Genomic DNA, 19,721 nt, shown 5'->3' with positions numbered 1-19,721 from the left:
AATCAGACTACACAGTGGGTTTCTATGGGCCTGGACTGAGAAATAGTGGACTAGAATTTTTAGTTTTTTATTAAATTAGGGATAAGGAAAATCTTTAATAGTTAAATAAATACAATGAATACACGCAAATGCACACAATGGGGCTTTGGACATTTAACAAAACCTAAAATAATGTTCAAAACTGACTCCAGTATTTTATGTTGCACAAAACAGTAGCTTTTAGATTTTTTTTACCTTATTACGATTTTTTTGGCTCATAGTTTAAAAGCAGCCCTTTTATCCCCCTAGAGTATGGTAGTTCTCCAGTAATTCAGTGGGTATCCTCTGCTCACCTCATTTCTTTAAGGTATACTGGAGACCAGCTTCCCTTTAGTGTTTATCTGTGTAGTGGTTTGTGGACATGTGAGTGCCGTGTGTTGAAAAGGCATATCGTTCAGGGTGTACCCTGACATTAGTTTTTTTGGGATAGCCTTTAGATCACCACAAGTAATAGGATAAGCAGCAACTTAAAAATAGAGGGTTGGATACATGGAACTGTACCTCTTAATTACACACATATACGTACTTACTAGCATCACATTTTTCTAAACAATCCTATCCAAACCAAATTAAATATTAGGACAGAAAACAAGTCAGTGTGCTCACAGGATCAGAGTTAAAAAACTAAATGATAATAAAATGGAATATACTGAAAGAACAGTAAACAAAATATACATACAGGCGGTCCCCATATTTACGATGGTTCAACTTAGAATTTTTTCATCTTTACGATGGTGAGCTGGCAATAAACATTCAACAGAAACCATACTTCGAATTTTGATTTCTTTTTCTCCAGGCAAGCGATATGCGGGGCGAAACTCTCTCGTGATGCTGGGCAGCGGCAGCGATCCGCATCCCCCAGTCTTTAATAACACAGAGGTGTGCATTAGGTGTATAAAATGCATTTTCGACTTACGATGGGTTTCGTGGAACGTAACCCCATCGTAAATCGGGACCACCTGTAATCAGAACATGTCAAAACTCAGGCCATTAATACTTCCGGCAACTTAGTTTTGACAAATTAGGGCCCTGACACTCTGTATCCTAACATACATTAAGCTCTCACTCTCTTTCCCTCATTGATATTTGCACGTTTATTTTAAAAATACAAAAATTTTCATCCACTAAAGCGTAAAACTATTTAACTGAAGTGCAAACTGCAGAGCTATGGAACCACTTTATTTTTTAAATTACCTCCCACTCATCCTCCAGATCTTCACAACCCATGGACCCTAAACTGGTCTTGGATTTGGAGATGTTGTTTTGGAAGGGCTTTGTCAGTCTACGAATCAGACTGCTAGTGACACTGATGGCCCACAATTCATCTTCAGGGGTCACTGTGGAGCAAACATTTTACCAATTTTATGAATGCTTCATTCACAGAGAGCAGGTAATCCTAATAACACCACAAAAATGTTCTGGTTAAACATTTAATAAGGTACCCACAATATTATACATTTCATTCCCATGGGTAAAAAAGAAAATAACTTGACATTTTTGCACATTCATTTTTGATAATCACCTGTCAGCTTGCTGATCAAGCCAGGGATTTTTTTCCAGTAGTCTCCTGCTGGGTTCTTATCCGTGATGCCATAGCGCCGGGCTACTTCCCCGTTGGGACACTGCACCCACACAGTTCTTACACTCAGAGCAAGATGACTGGCCTGCAGACCTGTGATGGTGTACATAGAATCTTTATTATAGGATGAAGAGTAATACTCTTCTTCATTATAGACAAATGACCGCCTAAGCCAGCTTAAAAATCACATTATTTTAGTTATTGAAATATAGGTTCCAACCACAAGAAAATGAGAAGTTCTGAAAAAGTCTGACTCAAAAGCATAGTAAATTTTCAAATTTACACAGGTAACTGTGTGTGGGAGAAAATTTCATGTCGATTGAGTTGGCTGCCTGAGCGCTAAGCAATTAAAAATATGCATATCCTAGTTTGTCTCAATATGATACATTTGAAAAATTCTTGCTCACCTATAGTTTTTTTTTTTTTTAACTCAAGTTTAAGTGGGTTTTTGTCATTCCTCTATATAATAATTTTGTATACAGCAAATTTGTGTACTCCTCTAAATTTTCTGGGTGATTTGATACAGCTATTAGAGAAAAGAGGAATACCTGGAATATGTTCCCAGTCTGTGCCCACAGGCATCTCCTCTGAGATTCCAGTACGCACATGTATATTTCCCCTGCTGTCAATGGCCCACAGCATGCGGTCATTGGGACTTGTATGAACACTAATCAAATGCATCCCGACTGGCTGTGAAGACAGGTAACACGCAAAATGTCCTGATGCATCGATGACAAGTCATCTCTTATACCACTATGTTTTTCTGACCGGGGCCCAACTATTACAAGTAACCAAAGCTTAGGATTTCCTCAACCGTACTTCCAACAGAATGGCTGTAGCTGTACAACAATAATGGCAACAGTCACAGTACACTAGAGAGCAAAAGCTGACGTGTTAACTACGTGAACCTCTTTTTGCATTTAGCGCTCTTCACTGTGTGCAGTGGGTACAGCGGATAGAGCTTTAAAAGACTCGGCATATATAGTTGCTTCACCCTCACTATTTATATCCATTCATTATCAGCGAACACTTGATTAATGCAGGGCTTCGGTGGTTTGGAGCCTATTCCGGAAACAGCAGGCACAAGACGGGACAGGCCTTGGACGGAACACCAGTCCACGGGAGGACAATCACATACACTACTGACAAATACACAGAGTTTAGAGTCGCCAGCAGCAGCATTTTTACAAATAAATCGCAAATAAGATAGCGCTTCTCTAAAAGCTGCATTTGATAAACCTGAGTGGTTATGCATTTCATCACAAGACATACCATGCTAAGCTGGGAATTCAAGATACCATATAGCATCAATATCATTATTACTTAACTGGCTTAGAATTGTTACTCAATCTAGAACACCCATAAGGGGTGGGCGGCCACTGGCCTTTGGACCGCCAGAGGTTTTTTCTCCTTCGATTTTCAGTTGGGAGTTTTTGTTCCTTTCCTCCGTGGCCAGTAGGCATACTTATAGCTCTATGAAAGTACTATATTATGATAGTAGTCAACTGTCTTCCTTATTTCTTATCTGATGTATCTGTTTTTCCTTGTCTTATACCTGTGTTAAAGCGCTCCGTGTCACTGCGTGAGAAAAGCGCTCTATAAAAATAAACTGAATTTTTTCAGTGGTCCACAAAGGTCACAAATATTTACACATCTTTGTGAAAGAACACCATATCTTGTTTACATGAAAAGCTCTGTACTGAAATTGTTTTAATTCAGAACCGCACACTACGTGAGACAATCCCATACCTGTTCTGGTGGTTCAATGCAGATCCAAGCAGGGAGCATCATGCTCGAGTTGAGCGGCTGGGTGCCAACCCGAAAATAAATAATTCCATTTTCATCGCATGCCCACACATTCTGATTTCCACAGGAAAAACTAACAAGCCTCACATTCCCTGCAAAAAATCAGTGTTGTTAAGCAATGCCACCGAAAGCAGTGTAACGTCAAGCAACACCAAAGAAAACAAAAAATAAAAACTCATTCTAGTACACTAAAACATGACAAATGCAAAATGAGATAAATGATCATGTAATTATTTTGTCATCAGTTACTCTGTGGTATGCATGTCACCTTAACTACCGAGAAAGGAAGAGATTAAGTAAAACCATGAAGGTTTAATACTGTGAATATTGGAAATGCAACGTAACTTTATAGCTCATAGCTTGTTAGGAAAACGATGAACCTACAGTTCCACCTCCCATTTCACTGTGACCTATGACTGTAAAGCTCTATAAACTTGGGAGAAGGCAATAAGTCATTCACTTTACATCTAACCACAATAAATAAAATCCCTTTATACAGCATTTCAGTAATTCTGCCACTTGTACAAAAGAATTTCTCTACACTTCCTGCACTTTCAACTGATGCCATAACAAGCAATTTTTATTCCATCTGACCATGTGACAGAACTGTCAAGCTGGTCACCATTCTTAATAGAAGTGTAAAGGCTACATTTCAAAAATAGAATGAGTTTCCCCCCCCCCCCTGCATTATGTGTCTATACCTTTAAATATCAACATGGGAACAACATTTTGTTCTGATCTCTTAGTCTAATCCGTTATGGCATGAAATGACCATTTACAGCATATACAGCTTGGCAGATCTTCCCAGCTGTAAAATTGTTATAAAGGCTAAAAGCTATTTCTTAAAGCAATACGCTACATTTTATTTACAAATGTAAATACACGTGTGGATGGTTAAAATTTCACACGTGATAAAATGATTCACAGAGTCTGTTACGAAAGCATGTTTAATATTTTCCTTGCAGCCAATAGTACGGTAGTGCAGTACTGCAGTTTACCAACTCCATGAAAGGCTACACACTGTGAACCTGTCAGCAGAATCCAATCTTGAACAGTTTAAATAACCCTCCAGACCATCATGTGGTCAGTCATACCAAGGCTAAAATTGGGTCTAGACCACCAGCTGCCATCCATCACATCTTACATAATATATCAATACATAAGTCATAACACCACAGTAACTGTCTTTTTTTATTTACACACGTTTAAATACTGTATTTTACTGTCTTCATAGGATTAAATAAACTGCCACATAAAAACTGCACTCGCTTTGTCGGGGAGGAGGAATGTTTCTTATCCCGGAAACTGAATGCTTGTTCATTCAGTGACATGTACTTTGCTATTTATATCACCATCAAATGCCAGAACATATTTTCAGCTCTGTTTAGTTTACAGCTCCACTCTGATGAAGCCCTGTACTCCTCTTTGCATTCAGTCACCATGGTCTCGTCTCAGATTACACACTTGTCTGCCCTTGTGGTCCTGTGCAATTCAGATATGTTCCCACAGGAGTTGCCAGACACACTGTGGCATTTCTCTTTTTGGCAAGTGAGTGGAACTGCCCTTTAGGCTGCAGTTCGCAATATGAAGCAAATCACGTTACCTCATGAGATGATGCAAGATAACAGCCCATTGTAAAGGAAATTAATATAAATATACTGTTCATACAAACTCCTATTTGGTACTGATTATTGACCGATTCATCCCATAAACATACACGAATTTCATGATCTCGTTAGTAATCACCAATACTCTCGAACACCAGACAATGGCTGTCAACACTGCAGAAGTCATCCGAATTAAATCTGGTCTCTCACCCTGATTTTGTTAGAGTGCATTTTACTGACACCTATCAGCTGGACATAGAAATGCAGGCCACTTTTGATGAGCAACACTGAGATACAGTATTCATAAAAATAGCCCTGAAGAAAATGCAATAAAAATAAAATTAACTAGAAAATGTAAATCTCTTCGGAAGCGCTTCTCATCCGTTTATACCATGAGGAGCCAATGTACTTTTTCAATCCTGCTGCTTCAAGAACTTAATTATTAATCGTGTTTTTCCTTAATCTTCCTTTCTCTCACATTAACCCACCGTAAAGTATCAATGGCAGCACAATGTGCAAACAGTTTATTAAGCGGTTGTTCTAAGCTTTATGGTTCAAATACAAATCTATTAGTAGCATAACGGAGGAAATAAGACCCACTCACCAAGCTGGCTTAGGTCAAGTAGTGTCCAGTGAATGCCAGTGGGACAACTGGGAGACAAGGTGCGGATGTGAATTCTCCCTTGGCTGTCTATCCCCCACAAAGCATCGCGACAAGCAGACAGCTGAACCATCTCAATTTCAGCAGGCAACTGTACTGTAGAGGGATGCAGCTGTGCATCTTGGTCCCACAAACACAAAAGGTCCTTCTTGTTCTGTCCTAGCCACAGAAAACTCCCTGTAGGACAGTGAAATGATAAGGCAGACATCACAAACTCATCTGACACGGTGGTCACAAATACATTAGAAGTAGTGAGTCACCTTCTTTCGTTGATGCAGCTGAAGAGAAAACAAAGGCCCACTTGGTGGTGGAGGCCGTTCCTCTAGGGACAACATTCTTCCAGTAAGTACCTGAAGGCAAAAACACACATTATACATTAAGTCTACAGATATTCTTATACCTACTGGTAAATGAAAAACATTCATTGGTTTATTATTACAGAAGTGTAAGACAATTGGGAAAAAACCAAGAGAAACTAATGAATGACAACAACAACAACAACAATAATATTATTAATAATAATAAATAATTCATTAGATTGTTTAGGTTTTTTCCAAATTGTCTTGCACTATTTGGCTTTTCATTTATTAACCTACGTATAAATTTTACTACATGACACACACACGTCTAGTACTGCTTGTCCTGAGTGGAGTCACGGCGAGCCGGAACCTAACCCGGCAACACAGGGCGCAAGGCTGGAGGGGGAGGGGGACACACCCCGGACGGGACGCCAGTCGGCCGCAAGGCACCCAAAGCAGGACTCGAACCACAGACCCACCACACGGTAGGCCCTGGCCAACCCTGCTGCGTCACCATGCCCCCCCCCCCCCAACGCTACATTATATAGGTTTAGAGTATCTTACCTAATAATGAGGAAATTTTTTTTTTCAGTCTGACATAAATCCTACAGCAATGTAATATGTACACTAGTAGAGGAACTACTTGTGACATTGCATTTATAATTTTGACAAGAAAAGGAATATGAAAACTAAGTATAGGTGGAAAAGTTCATACCAATGAGGTTACCCTTGGCCACATGAATGTCGTTCCGGCTAGATGCAATCCATATTCCATTATTGTTGGCACTGACCAGGTTAAATTGACAATGGGGTTGCTGGGGCCAGAAAGCAACTCGCAGGCGGTCTGCAACTCTCTCCACTGGTGCCTTAGTGGCAGTTGCCACACTCTGAGTTGCCTGGATCAGGGTTTGGAAGATGCTGCATTGGTCAAATACCACATAATCTGTAATGCTGACCTAAAACAGAATTATGAGATTAAGGTTATCCATTTCAAACACAGGCATGATGTCAAATTTTTGATAACACTCATGACAAAATATACACCCATACCACATCTTAAAAAACGCCAAATGGAAAGGAAAAAAAAAAAAAAAAAAAAAGAAATTGCATTTAGATATCTGTAGCCTTACCTGCCACCAGTATTTGTCTTCTCCTTGGGGTTTCTTAGCAGTAATGCCAGACCTAAACCAGAGGTTTCCATTGTTATCCAAGGCCCAGACAGTATGCTGACACCCTAGGGAAATGCATACTGGCTTCAGACCTTGCCTTTCACTGTGAGAAAGAAGAAAGAGGATTAATAAATTCAAAGGGAAACAGAAGTAGAATCAGCAAAAATTCACAGTTCTTTTAGGCTATGTTAGGTTAATACAAATTTTTTACACGTGCAAACTACCAGTGAAACGGGGGAATACTACAAGCTAGTAATTAAAACCCCAAATCTATTTCTGCACATTACAGCACAACACACATATCTACATATCTGGCAGAATCATTTTTTGGGGAAACCCTGCTTTCCCCCCCTATATACACACCTGACTGTATCATACTTCCACTGCTCCCCCTCAGCACAGAAGCTACTGAGCCCCTCTCTGTAAAAGACCGTTCCTTGTTCACTTAAAGCCCACACCACACTGCCCCTTGCTGTGATTTGGGCAAAAGGACATGGACAGTCCACTTTCACGGCCCGGGCACAGGGACGATCTCCGCTCAGTCCTATAGACACAGACATGTTTGAACATCAAAAATGTTTAAAGAATAATACCATGCACTTCCAAACAGATATTTATTTTTATATCAGAAATTATCAATACTGCCCTTTCACTTGACACGGTACCCTGATTTTATTTCAGCCTTACTAAATAATATCGGACATTTCACCCCTTTATCAGGTGTACATACATTGTCAGAGTACACTGATTCACATGCATAAGCCCTAAAAAAATAATTTCAAATTCAGTTTGATGTACTTGCAGTTAACTCATGATTATCAATATAATTATGTGCACAATTAAAAGAAGTTCAATATTTCATAAATGGTCAAATAAGTACTGGTGTACACACACACACACACACACACACACACACACACACACACACACATTTTCAGAGCCGCTTGTCCCATACGGGGTCACGGGGGAACCGGAGCCTACCCGGCAACACAGGGCGTAAGGCCGGAGGGGGAGGGGACACACCCAGGACGGGACGCCAGTCCATCGCAAGGCACCCCAAGCGGGACTCGAACCCCAGACCCACCGGACAGCAGGACTGTGGTCCAACCCACTGCGCCACCGCACCCCCTTACTGGTGTACATTTCTAAATTAAACCAGTCATTGAGCGACTAGTGGAATTTGTGTGTTCTCACCAAATTTGTATTACCCAAAGATGCTGGACTTACCAGTCTGTAGGTAGAGGTCTCCATTGGTGCAGATGATCCAAGCGCTGTCATCACTGAGAGCCACAAAGGCTGTCTGGGTATGGGCTTCGTACCAGTGTCTTTTGCCTTTGATGGAGACCTTTCCACAAGCAAAGGCCTTGTTGGTTTTCTGCTCTACTTTCCACAGCAGTGACCCTGAAATTAACACTTCATTATGACTATTTACTTGTTTCATTTGTTTAATTAGTTTCACTATATCTTAAAACTCATTTCAAGGACCACAAGCTCTTACTCCTACCTGATTGTGACACTGCCACCTGCTGGACATTGTCCTCAAACTTCTGCCAGCGGATACCATCGTTTGGCAACGCGCTGCAGTACAGCCCTCCTTTGAAGTCAAGGCACCATATGTACCTGTCAGTAACCACTAGACTGAGGATTCCACAGCCTGGCCCTGAATACCCCATCCAGCTCTCCGCTAACTGAAGAGAAGAGGAAAGAACAGTCCCACATGAGAAGCAGACTCACTACTGCAAGAAATTCAAGTCATGAATATATAAATTACCATGTTTTCTGAATTAATTAATTCCATTGAGTTTGAATGTGTAGCTAAGATTGGATATTATTTATTAATTTATTACCAAATATGAACGTTTTGTAGAAACTGTACATAGACCATTTTAAAACGTTTTCTAAATTTTACACATTAAACCCAGTGTCACTGCCGACATGTACATCCGTTACCTGTTTTGCTTTCTCAAGGGTAAATACGAACTATTTAAAACAATCATTGAGCATGTGAGCATCTCAGAATAAATCTAAGCACTATATTAATAAAGGATTTCTCTCCAAAATACTTTGAAAGATAAATACCTGATCGGATTTGTGAATGTCTGATTCATTTTGATCGGTCTTCTTGCCTTTGGAGCTCTGGAAATGGGAAGCATGCAGAATGTCTGCTAGGCTAGAACTGGAGGAAGAGCGAGCCACTGCATGACCATAGATGTCATCATCGTCACTTGAAACCGACAGCTCTGGCTCGACTGGGTAGCGAAACTGAGGTAACAGTTCGATAGTGGAAGAGATCATTGGGTCTCTGCTCTCCACAGTTTTAGAGTCTGAGACGTCTAGGTGTGGGTCCAGACTTGGTGCATCCAGCACCTCACTGCGGTCCCCATCAGCAGCTGCTTTTATATATGAAAAAGTACATTCCAGGAGTGAGTCCACATCTGGAGTAATAGCTTCAGAGTAATTTCCATTTTCTGTCTGTACTTGCTCATGGCCATTCTCTTCTGGCTGTGTAGAGCAGTGTTCATCCAAAACCTGGGAAGGTGAAAGATGTGGAGAGGAAGTAGGGGTCCCCCAAAGTCCCATACTAGGCAAACATTTTTTTTCAGGGCTCTGACACTCTCCACAAAAAGCATGATCTGGAGAGATAAGCAAAGTGAAGGGGTCATTGCAGTGGGAATCCCTGCTGATCAATCCATCCTGATCAGGGGAGTCGTTACTCTGTAAATCCACGCTGCTGCTCAGCAGGCTAGTTCTATCCGATGCAAGCTCACACACAGGGGTGCAGGTCCCATCGCTGCCTCCACCTTCCTGACTGAAAACGCCATCCGACCAGCTGTTTTGATCCGAGATCCGGTTTCCACTTTCTGCGAGATAAAGAATACCACAAACACTGTTGATCAAAACACAAATCACAGTGTCAGCGCCAACTAAATTATTCTTTAATTAGGTAAATAATAATTGTCTTTATTTAGCTGACAGCTTTGTCCAAGAGTAGAAGAAAAGCAGCATTTTGCAGGAGCTGATCATTATGCATTGTGATCCAACTTACCTGGCCTCCTCCGCTTTGTCTTTCTCTTAACCTTGATAGCCTTAATCACTAGTTCCTGCTGCAGATCCTCCTGAGTGATGGTGGTATAGCGGCTGGAGGAGAGGTCTGAGGTGGACTGCTCGCTGACAGCGGCCAGACCCAGAGCACTGTCGCAGGATGTAATGGAGCTACTGCGACTGCATGGCTCAGTGGTACAGGTGCTGCCAGTCGGCTCGGGTCCTTCACTCACTACCAGCTTCTCCAGAACAATAACTCTACCATCCCCCATGTTGCATTGTTCCTCCACTTCATCATTCTCTTCCTCTGCCTTTCCATCCAGCGCCCTGTCCTTTTGCTCCGAGACGACAGCCATAGTCCTAATTGGCTGGGCTGTCTCCACGGTGCCACTTGGAGGAACCAATATAGTGGAGTTTGCTCGTGGAGAGTTGAGACGCAAAGAGATATCATAACCTGCAGAAGAATAACAACACAACAAAGTTTCTCAAAGTTCTTAGTCATGTCAATTTTTCCATTGATTAAGATTAGTTAAAGTTCAGTGATTGTAAAACTACCACTAGTTCTTGTAGAATGTCAGTTTTAGCTTAGTTTTACAGCCACTGGAAGATTCTAGAAAGCAGCAGAACATTCTAGAAAGCATCAGATCCTAAAAGGTACTGGAATAATCAGCGCTTAGAACCCAATGGCAAAATTTGCGAAAAAAATGTTAATTTCAAGAATGTGGAATATTTTTATAAGGCCTGAAATACAGTACAAAATAACACCAAAAGTATGGTTAATCTAACAAAACTGAATAGAAATGTTTTTTTTTTAAAAAAAAAAAAAAAAAAAAAAACAATTTCTGTTACATTGTGTAATTGAATGAATGAGGAAAATTACTTCATTAATTTCACTACATGTTGGTGGCACGAACATTTAACACCTAATCCTTCAGAAATTAAATTCAGCATATTGCTAAAGACAGTTTAGCACTGGTTTCATGTTGATCAAAGATTTCTGCAGATGGTTTTTGAACAACGCGCAGGAAGTTGAAAGTTATTTAAAAGCGCAAATGTTTATAACATCTGGAAAGACTTCCTTAATATGTTTAACTTGGGGGAAAATAATCAATAGTATTTTCTCTTTTTATAGAGCAGATAACATGACATTGAGAACTGGATGGCATAGTGGTGTAGCAGGCAGCATACGTGTCTCACTGCACCCAAGCTGTGTGATCAGGAAGAGGGTCAACACCATTTGCATGCACTCCTTGCACTCATGTGGGTTTCCTCAAGGTGCTCCAGTTTCATCCCACAGTCCAAAAACATGTATTTCAGGTAAACTGGTGGCTCTGATTCGCCTCTAGTATGGGTCTATATGTGAGTGACTGTGTGTGACTGCACTGCCACAGACTTGCCAAGTCTAATGTCCTGTGCTTCTGGGAAAGGCTCCAGTCCTGACATCCTGACTTGGGACAAGCAGTTACTGATAGTGAGTGAATAATAATTTATACTATACATAACTGCATACCTAAACAAAGATGGAAGATGCATTTCAGCCCATGCACCCCACATCACTCTTAGCTGTCTTTGCACCTAATATAATGTGATACATTGCAGCCTTTCAGTCTATTAATACTAAACAAACGCTGCCAATACTAAAACTAAATCATATATACAGTACTGTGCAAAAGTTTTAGGAACTTGGTTAGGGAAAAAGCTGTAAAGTGAGAACGCTTCCATGAATAATGCTCTTAATTAATAAACTTCCTACAAAGCTTAGTAACCATGAATTGTGAACAACCGCTTATCCTGAGCGAGGTGGCAGCAGGCTTGGCCGGGTTCTGCTCTCTGGCATGTCTGGGGGTCGGGTCGAGTCCTGCTTGGGGCGCCTTGCAATGGACTGGCGTCCCGTCCTGGGTGTGTCCCCTCCCCCTCCAGCCTTGTGCCCTGTGTTGCCGGGTTAGGCTCTGGTTCGCCGTGACCCCACTCAGGACAAGCGGTCTCAGACTCTGTGTGTGTGTGTGTGTGTGTGTGTGTGTGTGTGTGTGTGTGTGTGTGTGTGTTGCACACTTTCTTTTTTTAAACAACATACAAAACCCTTACTGTATTTTTGTAACTTTTTGCAGAAGGAATGCTTGGAAATCTAAAAGATGCTCTTTCCAATTGACACTAATGCAAAAGTCATTCAATAACAGTGTTAAACAAATATTTTTGTGAAACATCTAAATGCCTAAGACTTTTGCACAGTACTGTACAATGGCACATAAGTAGGGTCTTACAATGTGAATGCAGGCCCTCGGGCTGGTTGGAAATTCGAATGATGTCTCGATCTCCTTTTAGAATAAATATCTCATTTTCTGTACAAGAGACAGAAACTATATCTCCACAGCTGTCAAGTCCCCCAATGATGACCTAGGAAAGAACAAAACCAGAAAGCAGCTGAGCAGATGTTGGAAATGGATGTCTTGGAGAAAAAGAGTCAACTAAATTAATAAAGCTGAATGTACTAGCAGGAAAAAAAAAAAAACAAAAAAAAAAAAAAACATCCTAGGGGTTCAACACTGGCTCCTTCCTCATTTATGGATTTCAGTTCTGTTTATCGATATTTTTGAATGCCTGATCTCGTTTAAATCAACAAAAAATTTTCATAAAACTTAAAGTAAATATTTAGTAATTTGTCATTTGATGACTTGTGCTGTTTATTCCTGTTATAATTAATAAGTAATACACATTTTTACAAGGCCCTGGGGGAAAGGTGTAACTCAAGTAGGGGACATGTGAGCGACATAAGGAGATGAATATTTTGCCGTTATTGCGATTTTAACTATTTATTTTAACATTTCATTTTCTTATGAATGAACATATGGGTATTTGGCACAATTCTTCATCAACTTTTTGTGAGATATATTTCAACTACATTTGCTGCTTTGAATCCTAAATTTTTTGTGTGGTTCTTACTGATTTATTATGCTGGGCAGATGTAAAGACACTGCTAACTGTACAAGTAGAAGACAATTTGTTTAGAGAAGGACAAAATATGGATATACTTGGAGGCAAATTCTCTTTTCAGTGATTTTTTTTTTGCAAACATTATCCTAAATTGCATTTCTTTCATACTGAAGCTACTGCAAGTATTACACAGCAAACATTAATATAGTTATGCATTAGCCAGGGCAGATCCTTACCATAAGCCCACTGACTAACATTTCCATATTTCTATCCTACCTGGCTGAGACAGTCCAGTAAATAGATGCTGTACTCATTCCAGCTAAGCACCCAGTCCTCCTTCATGAAGCTTCTCAATATGCCCAGCTGGCGCTCTGGGGGGCGGTAACCCCCAATAGGTCCAGAGTGTGGGAACAGTTCAAAGTACGGGATTTCTTGGCCAAAGAGCTCCTTCAGTAGATGGGTGTCCTGAACTACTCCTTCAATGTCTGCACGCCACAGACGTAGCCCTGGCCGAGCTGCATACACCAACATGTCACTCTGCTTGCAAAGGGCTGGGTGGAAGCACGCGCCAAATTTTCCATTACTTCAACAAAACAGAAAGACAGTAGTTATCACAAGTGTAAAATTACTGTATTAAAAAAAAAAAAAAAAACCTCACAACACACTGCTTCACTGTAAAGATATTAAATATATGACTCCCTTAAAGAATGACAATATACCTCTTACGAGGCTTGGTGCCTATCAGATGCAAGGTCTCATCTTGGGTGTAGAACAGCAGAGAACGTTGGTTAGATGAGACCAGCAGCATTTTCTGGCTGTATTCAAGCTGCACTATAGCCGAAGTCTCCTCCAGCAGTAGCCTGGGGACACATGTACCCTGGCAAGGCAAAGCAGTTATGAATATGGAAAATTTTTATCCTGGTAAATGAAGATCAGATCACATTACAAGAGGTAGAGTGATTCCATCCCTAAGAGGCAGTCTAGGTCCTCTACAAATGATCCCTCGCAGCACTTCATGTATGAGCCATGAGGAAACAAATGCTCTAGAAAGAATACAAGACCCTGTCATGCTACAATATGTAAACTGCACAAATCAAACCTGAAATGCTCTCATGTTCAGCCCCTTCTAATCTTAACGATTGAAAGACGCTTTGTGTGTGGACTACTGTACATCTAGTACTGTATGTCCAGAAAGCCTAGATTTTTATGGGATACTGCAATACTGTTGGAACCATACTGTTATTTTCAGATGCCAACCAGTATATATATATATATACTGGGAATAAGTACTTGTGTATTTGCACTTTATGTAGTCTTGTGTAGTGTTCTGTGTTGCACCATGGTCCCGGAGAAACGACATCTCGTTCCACTGTATACAAGCTATACGGAGGAATGACAATAAAAATCCACTTGAACTTGATACGTACAGCATCCATCAGCACAATAAGCATTTTTTATGTGGCTTCTTCAGCTACAGTAAAAACAATAACCTAGTTAGTTTTTGCTCTAGCTATATCCAAGAGTTTTACAAAACCTAAATAAATCAATGAACATATGTATTTTTAAGCTTTTACAGCTTATTCAAACAAATCTAACTACAACCACTCTGGCCACAGCTGTGTTCAGAACTATGGGAGCTTCTGTATAACTGAACCCTTTGCCTTTTATAGAACATTTATATCAAACATGCTGCAGTTTCTAAAATGAAGCCCATTTGCGATGCACAACTAGTAATCCTTGATTCTCTATTACTATAAAGGATATGAACAAGTTACAAGTAGGGAACAATGTGGTGGGAGGAGGGACTGTATGCAGTGGGAGCAAATCCGAAGAAACAAATGAGCTGTACCTGGTCAAGATCCACTGCAGAGTAGACAATCTTGCCCTTGTCATCACCTGAAAAGAGCTTCATGCCATTGGCACTCCAGGCCAGCGCTGTCACTGTACTCTTGTGCAGACCGACCACATCAAAGCGCCTCAGCTACAGAAAGTCAAGGAAAAAAAAATGCATAATGCACAATATCAGAAAGGAAGCCAGCTCAGAAGACATTAGAGCAAATACAACTCACTCACTCTTGGGCAGAGAAAGGTAAAAAACACATAACATTTGCCAGGTCAATCTACTTGAAGTTTTCTCTTTGAAAGTGCAATTTCACGTCTGATCACTTTTAAAAGATCGGGATAATTGCTCGTCATACTATTACCGCAGTTTCTAAACCAAGTGAAATTCAGCTGAATAATTTTATATCACCTGCTTATTCCTGCCAGGCAAGGGTGACACCAGCTGGAAGATTGCAACCCGACCAGAAGCAGTACCCACAGCCACAAGATCATCAAAACAACTAAGCAGTCTCACTGTCGTTATTGTCTCCATCTTTCCCTGAAAAACATGCACGTACAAACCCAAAGGGAGAAATACATTCACTATCAGCAAAAGGGCAACTGATAGTCAAGACAATTTAGGTTATATCTGCTCCAAGCAAATTAAAAAGTCAAGTTTCAGTTCAGTCAAGTTTATTGTCATATACATAGCACGGGTGTGCTTCAAACAAAGAAATTTTTCCCAGCGTGCCTCCCACAGCCTGTAAAACTTTTAAATACAAATCAGGCAATAAACACAGACAGTGAATACAACACTGATACAGTATATGCAACATTATATACAACAACAAGCCATTATGTATACAGAAATACACATCAGGTCAAGTCTTTCTGTATAGCTGTTACTGCGGATGGGTGTACAGCTTGTGGGTAGAAGCTGTCCTTGAGTTTTGTGACACGAGTGCTAATAGTTCTACACCTCTTGCCAGCAGGGAGAAGAGAGAAATGTGTCTGTGCAGGGTGGATAAGTGGATATGTATCTACGTACCTCGAGGCTGTATTTATTCATCTGGCCGATCTGCCTGCAGTAGAGATAGAGCATTCCGATGCTGCTACCCACAGCGATGTAATCACTGCTGACATCTAAAGCAGTCAGATACACTACAATGGAGCGAAATCCTTTCTGGATCTTGCCAGGGATACTGCTGTACAGGTAGTAGAGTGGACAGAACTCCTTCAGGGTCATCTGGGCATGGTGAGCTGCCATGACTGGATGCAGATCTAAGCACAAAGCAGAGACACAGTAAAGTACACACTATATAAGACATACAAGTTAATGCATGTTTGCATGTGTCATACTGTAGCTTCTTTGATGAGCACAGAATTTCAAATATTTCATAAATAATTAGATCCATAATAAAATATATATTATGGCCTATTGCAAGTCAGGAGGCTTGGCACCAGGTGTCACAGATGTGAGAGCCAAAAGCACCAGCTGGTATGCAGCCAAATCACAAAAACTGATGAAGATGCAGATTCAGCACATTTAGTGAAAAACTGAATGGCGGTCAAGCCATTCAATTTTCACTTCTACAGTTTTCTTTTTCATTCCTTTGGCAAAACGAAGAACAGCAGAATCCAAAACAGCTAACATAATAAACAAAAATCCCCCAATAAAGTCTTTGAATAAAACATTTTTTTTTTTTTATTTTTATTCTGCATTCGCATTTCTTCTTTAGCAAGATGCTTTTCTCCAAAGCACTGCACATCTCAGAATAAACAAAAGTGCATTTCAAAACAGGCCAGGAGCTTCAGATACTTGGGATACAGATCAAGCACAATTTTTCTGCATTATATTATGAAACTTTTGACAGCTCATCTTCTCTCAACTGTGCAGTAGAGGAACCAAGAGGGCCATTGACTGCGATGCCCAAGCGCACCACCGGATGGCGCTGTTTTGCGCGCCCGATTGACAAGGCGGGATGGCCTCTGATTTACACAATACTTGTGACAGGTTTTCTCAAACCTCCTTTCTTTTGCTGATTTAACGTACAAGGCTAACCTTATATGAAATTAAGTATATATATTAGTGTGTACTAAATAATATATAATTCCTGTAAATGTCTGGATCGTGTTATTATGCACATATATTCCTGTCGCATCGACATCCCAAACAGCAGGCTAGTTAGCAACACGTCATTGTAATATTACCATATAAATAAATACTGATCACGAAACAATTATTAAAGTCGACATAAAACATAGGGATTGATTTAAAAAAAAAAAATAAAAAAAAAAAAAACAGGCTGGCTTGTCAACGTAACTGCTGATAAAAACAAAGTGTATCCTCCTGGCGAGCAACTCTGTCACACCCTGCTGTGAGAGAATAAGACAAGAGACCGCGATATAAACTTTCTGCACCACCACCAGCCTATTATATGCACTAAATCATTTAAACATGGTTATATTGTTCACAATGAGCACTCGAGACTTGTACAGCATACACGTATGATCGCACCTGCCCCAGGCATCTCGAGTTTCTGGTTAACCCAGCTCAGCTGTCACTCAGTGAAGACATTGAGATTACACTCTGTCACTGGTAAACACCAGAACAGGAGCAAGCTGACAGTAAGTTGTATAATGAAAGCAAAATGCACGAGCGAAGCAGCGATGATCTCGGCGACAACAACAACAAAACAGATCATCATGATGATGATGATTATTTCTGCATGATTCACTTGACACTTACACTGAATACAAGCAGCTTCTTTCAGGGACCAACTGGAAATAACAACTTCATTTAATGTTTAGTTCAGGTATTTCTGTGAACAAACCTGTCCATATGAGAAAAGCATATGATGTTAGAAAGCAGTGCTCATCAACGACATCCCTTCCTTCGCTTGGACGGTATGGAAGCAACACACGGACACACTGCCATTTGACCCGCCGGAAATGGTTTCGTGGAATGTCTGGTGTGTTTATACCCTCATGACTTGCGCAACGGCGGCGGCGGCGGCGGCGGCAGCTACGCGGTAGCGGCATCGGCTCACGGCATCTTCAGACGCTGCATTGCAGCACCCGGGGCTGTTCTGTGTGCCTCTACTGCCGTAACGTGACGTGTTCAATCAGTCTAATTCTGTAGTTAACCAAATTCTATATCCGTAAAGGCACGCTTTCGAGTGAAATCAAACAGTGCTGCATTGACCCCACCAATAAAAAAAGTCACTCGCACTTTTACATGTATTCATGTAACTGACGCTTTTCTCCAAAGTGACTTACAAGTACTTACAATTATTTACCCATTAATACAGGAGGGTAATTTTGTACTGCAAGTACCTTGCTTAAGTTAAGGGTACTACAGTCAGAGGCGATATTTGAACGTGCGACCTTAGCTTTTGGGTTCAAATCCACAAGTTAGTTGTTCTGTCGTTCCAACAGTTTCATTTAAACTGTAATCTGTTTTTTTTATATTCCCCTAGCTCTTTTTTTGTTTGTTTATATATATATAAAAACAAAAAAAGGAAAAATATAAATTATATTCGTTGTGGCGTTCTCATTGTTGCTCTTTTACTCTCTACTGTGTAAAATATAATAGAAAAATAGAAAAAATAAGTTAGACATTTCATAGAATAAGCTCCCTCTAACTAAAGCAATAAAATTACGTGTTTAATAAGAAAAAGTGTTTTGTGCAAAAACCAGTGCGCTCAGCAAAATTACAGCTTTTTACTTTTCATTATTTATTAACAGTAGATGATCTGCTTCTCTCGTTGTGAATTTCAAAGATATTATTATTATGTTATGAATATGAATGAATGAATGCAGGCTGACAGGACTGCGGAACTACACTACAGTACTTTAATACAATTCACATGGACAGCTCCTGTGCGGTGTTCCCGCTTCCCGAGTGTTGGTCATTCTACTTGGGTCAGTAAGAGGAGGCGTCCTGTTACCATGGAGACCAAAGTAAAGCTAGAAAAGAAACATGGCGCTGGAAAGAAGTTGAATCGCCAATGGATTCTGCATGCCATCATCAAGACGGTTTGTTGGTATGACCCAAAAGTCGAAATAATGCAGAAAATTAAAGCAGAGTTGTATTTTTATACTTATTTAGCATACAAAGTAAAGAAATTAATTATACAACTAAAATTAAGTATATGTACTTTAGGTATTTTATGAGGCTGTCAGAAAGGGATTGAATTTTCCTCTGGTCTTTCAAGGAAAAACAAAAGAAATATGAGAACAGGGCAGAAGGCAAATACAGCCTACGTGGGTCAAGGAAAACTGTCACTGCACAAGAGATACAGAGGCATTTAAAAAGTGATTAGACAATTTCCATATAAGAGAAGACACCTGAATGGATGTAAATTATATCATATTTTAACATAATTATATAATATTTTAGCATAACTTTGCAGTAATTTCACAGCACCTGACATGGTGAACATCCAAGACGAGATACTGGTATTAGCTGGTCTTCAATAGTGTAATAGTCCCTAATGATCATCTGATCAGCTGTGTTGCCAATTTAATGTTTTGGTGTTGGCAAAAATACACGTGATTATTCATTCTTTTAAGTACAGTAACTGCGTACCCAGTGCAGGGATTTGGTGGCCTGGAGCTGGCCCTGGAGGAATTAGGGCATAAGGCAGGGTTCACCCTAAACAAGAAGCCAGTCCGTTTGAGTACATTTAATAAATATTAACAATATTTATGCCTAAATTGAAATGGTCAAAGGCAAGGCAAAGTGTTATTTAAAGTGAATTTATT

General features: G+C 40.3%; 1 protein-coding gene across 2 annotated transcripts; it reads right to left on the bottom strand.

Moving 5' to 3' along the window:
* Positions 1-832: 832 nt before the first annotated feature.
* tecpr2 (tectonin beta-propeller repeat containing 2) lies at positions 833-17,877 on the bottom strand. 2 transcript variants are annotated; one of them, XM_018727258.2, is made up of 20 exons: positions 17,704-17,877; positions 16,003-16,235; positions 15,385-15,513; positions 14,983-15,114; positions 13,853-14,010; positions 13,410-13,716; positions 12,464-12,596; positions 10,207-10,656; positions 9,240-10,021; positions 8,665-8,848; positions 8,388-8,561; positions 7,524-7,704; positions 7,122-7,263; positions 6,707-6,947; positions 5,953-6,042; positions 5,636-5,869; positions 3,368-3,516; positions 2,167-2,308; positions 1,562-1,711; positions 833-1,376 (listed from the first exon to the last, which is right to left on the bottom strand). In XM_018727258.2, the coding sequence occupies exons 2-20, from the start codon at positions 16,219-16,221 to the stop codon at positions 1,225-1,227; spliced, it is 4,149 nt and encodes a 1,382-aa protein (XP_018582774.1). In that variant the 5' UTR covers positions 16,222-16,235; positions 17,704-17,877; the 3' UTR covers positions 833-1,224. The 2 variants fall into 2 exon arrangements, with proteins under 2 accessions (XP_018582774.1, XP_018582775.1); XM_018727259.2 differs by having other exon boundaries at positions 17,789-17,877.
* Between the last annotated feature and the right edge of the window lie 1,844 nt (positions 17,878-19,721).

The sequence above is a fragment of the Scleropages formosus genome, chromosome 15, assembly GCF_900964775.1.
Source record: "Scleropages formosus chromosome 15, fSclFor1.1, whole genome shotgun sequence".
Taxonomy (NCBI): Eukaryota; Metazoa; Chordata; class Actinopteri; order Osteoglossiformes; family Osteoglossidae; genus Scleropages; species Scleropages formosus.
This window is presented reverse-complemented; position numbering and strand designations above follow the sequence as displayed.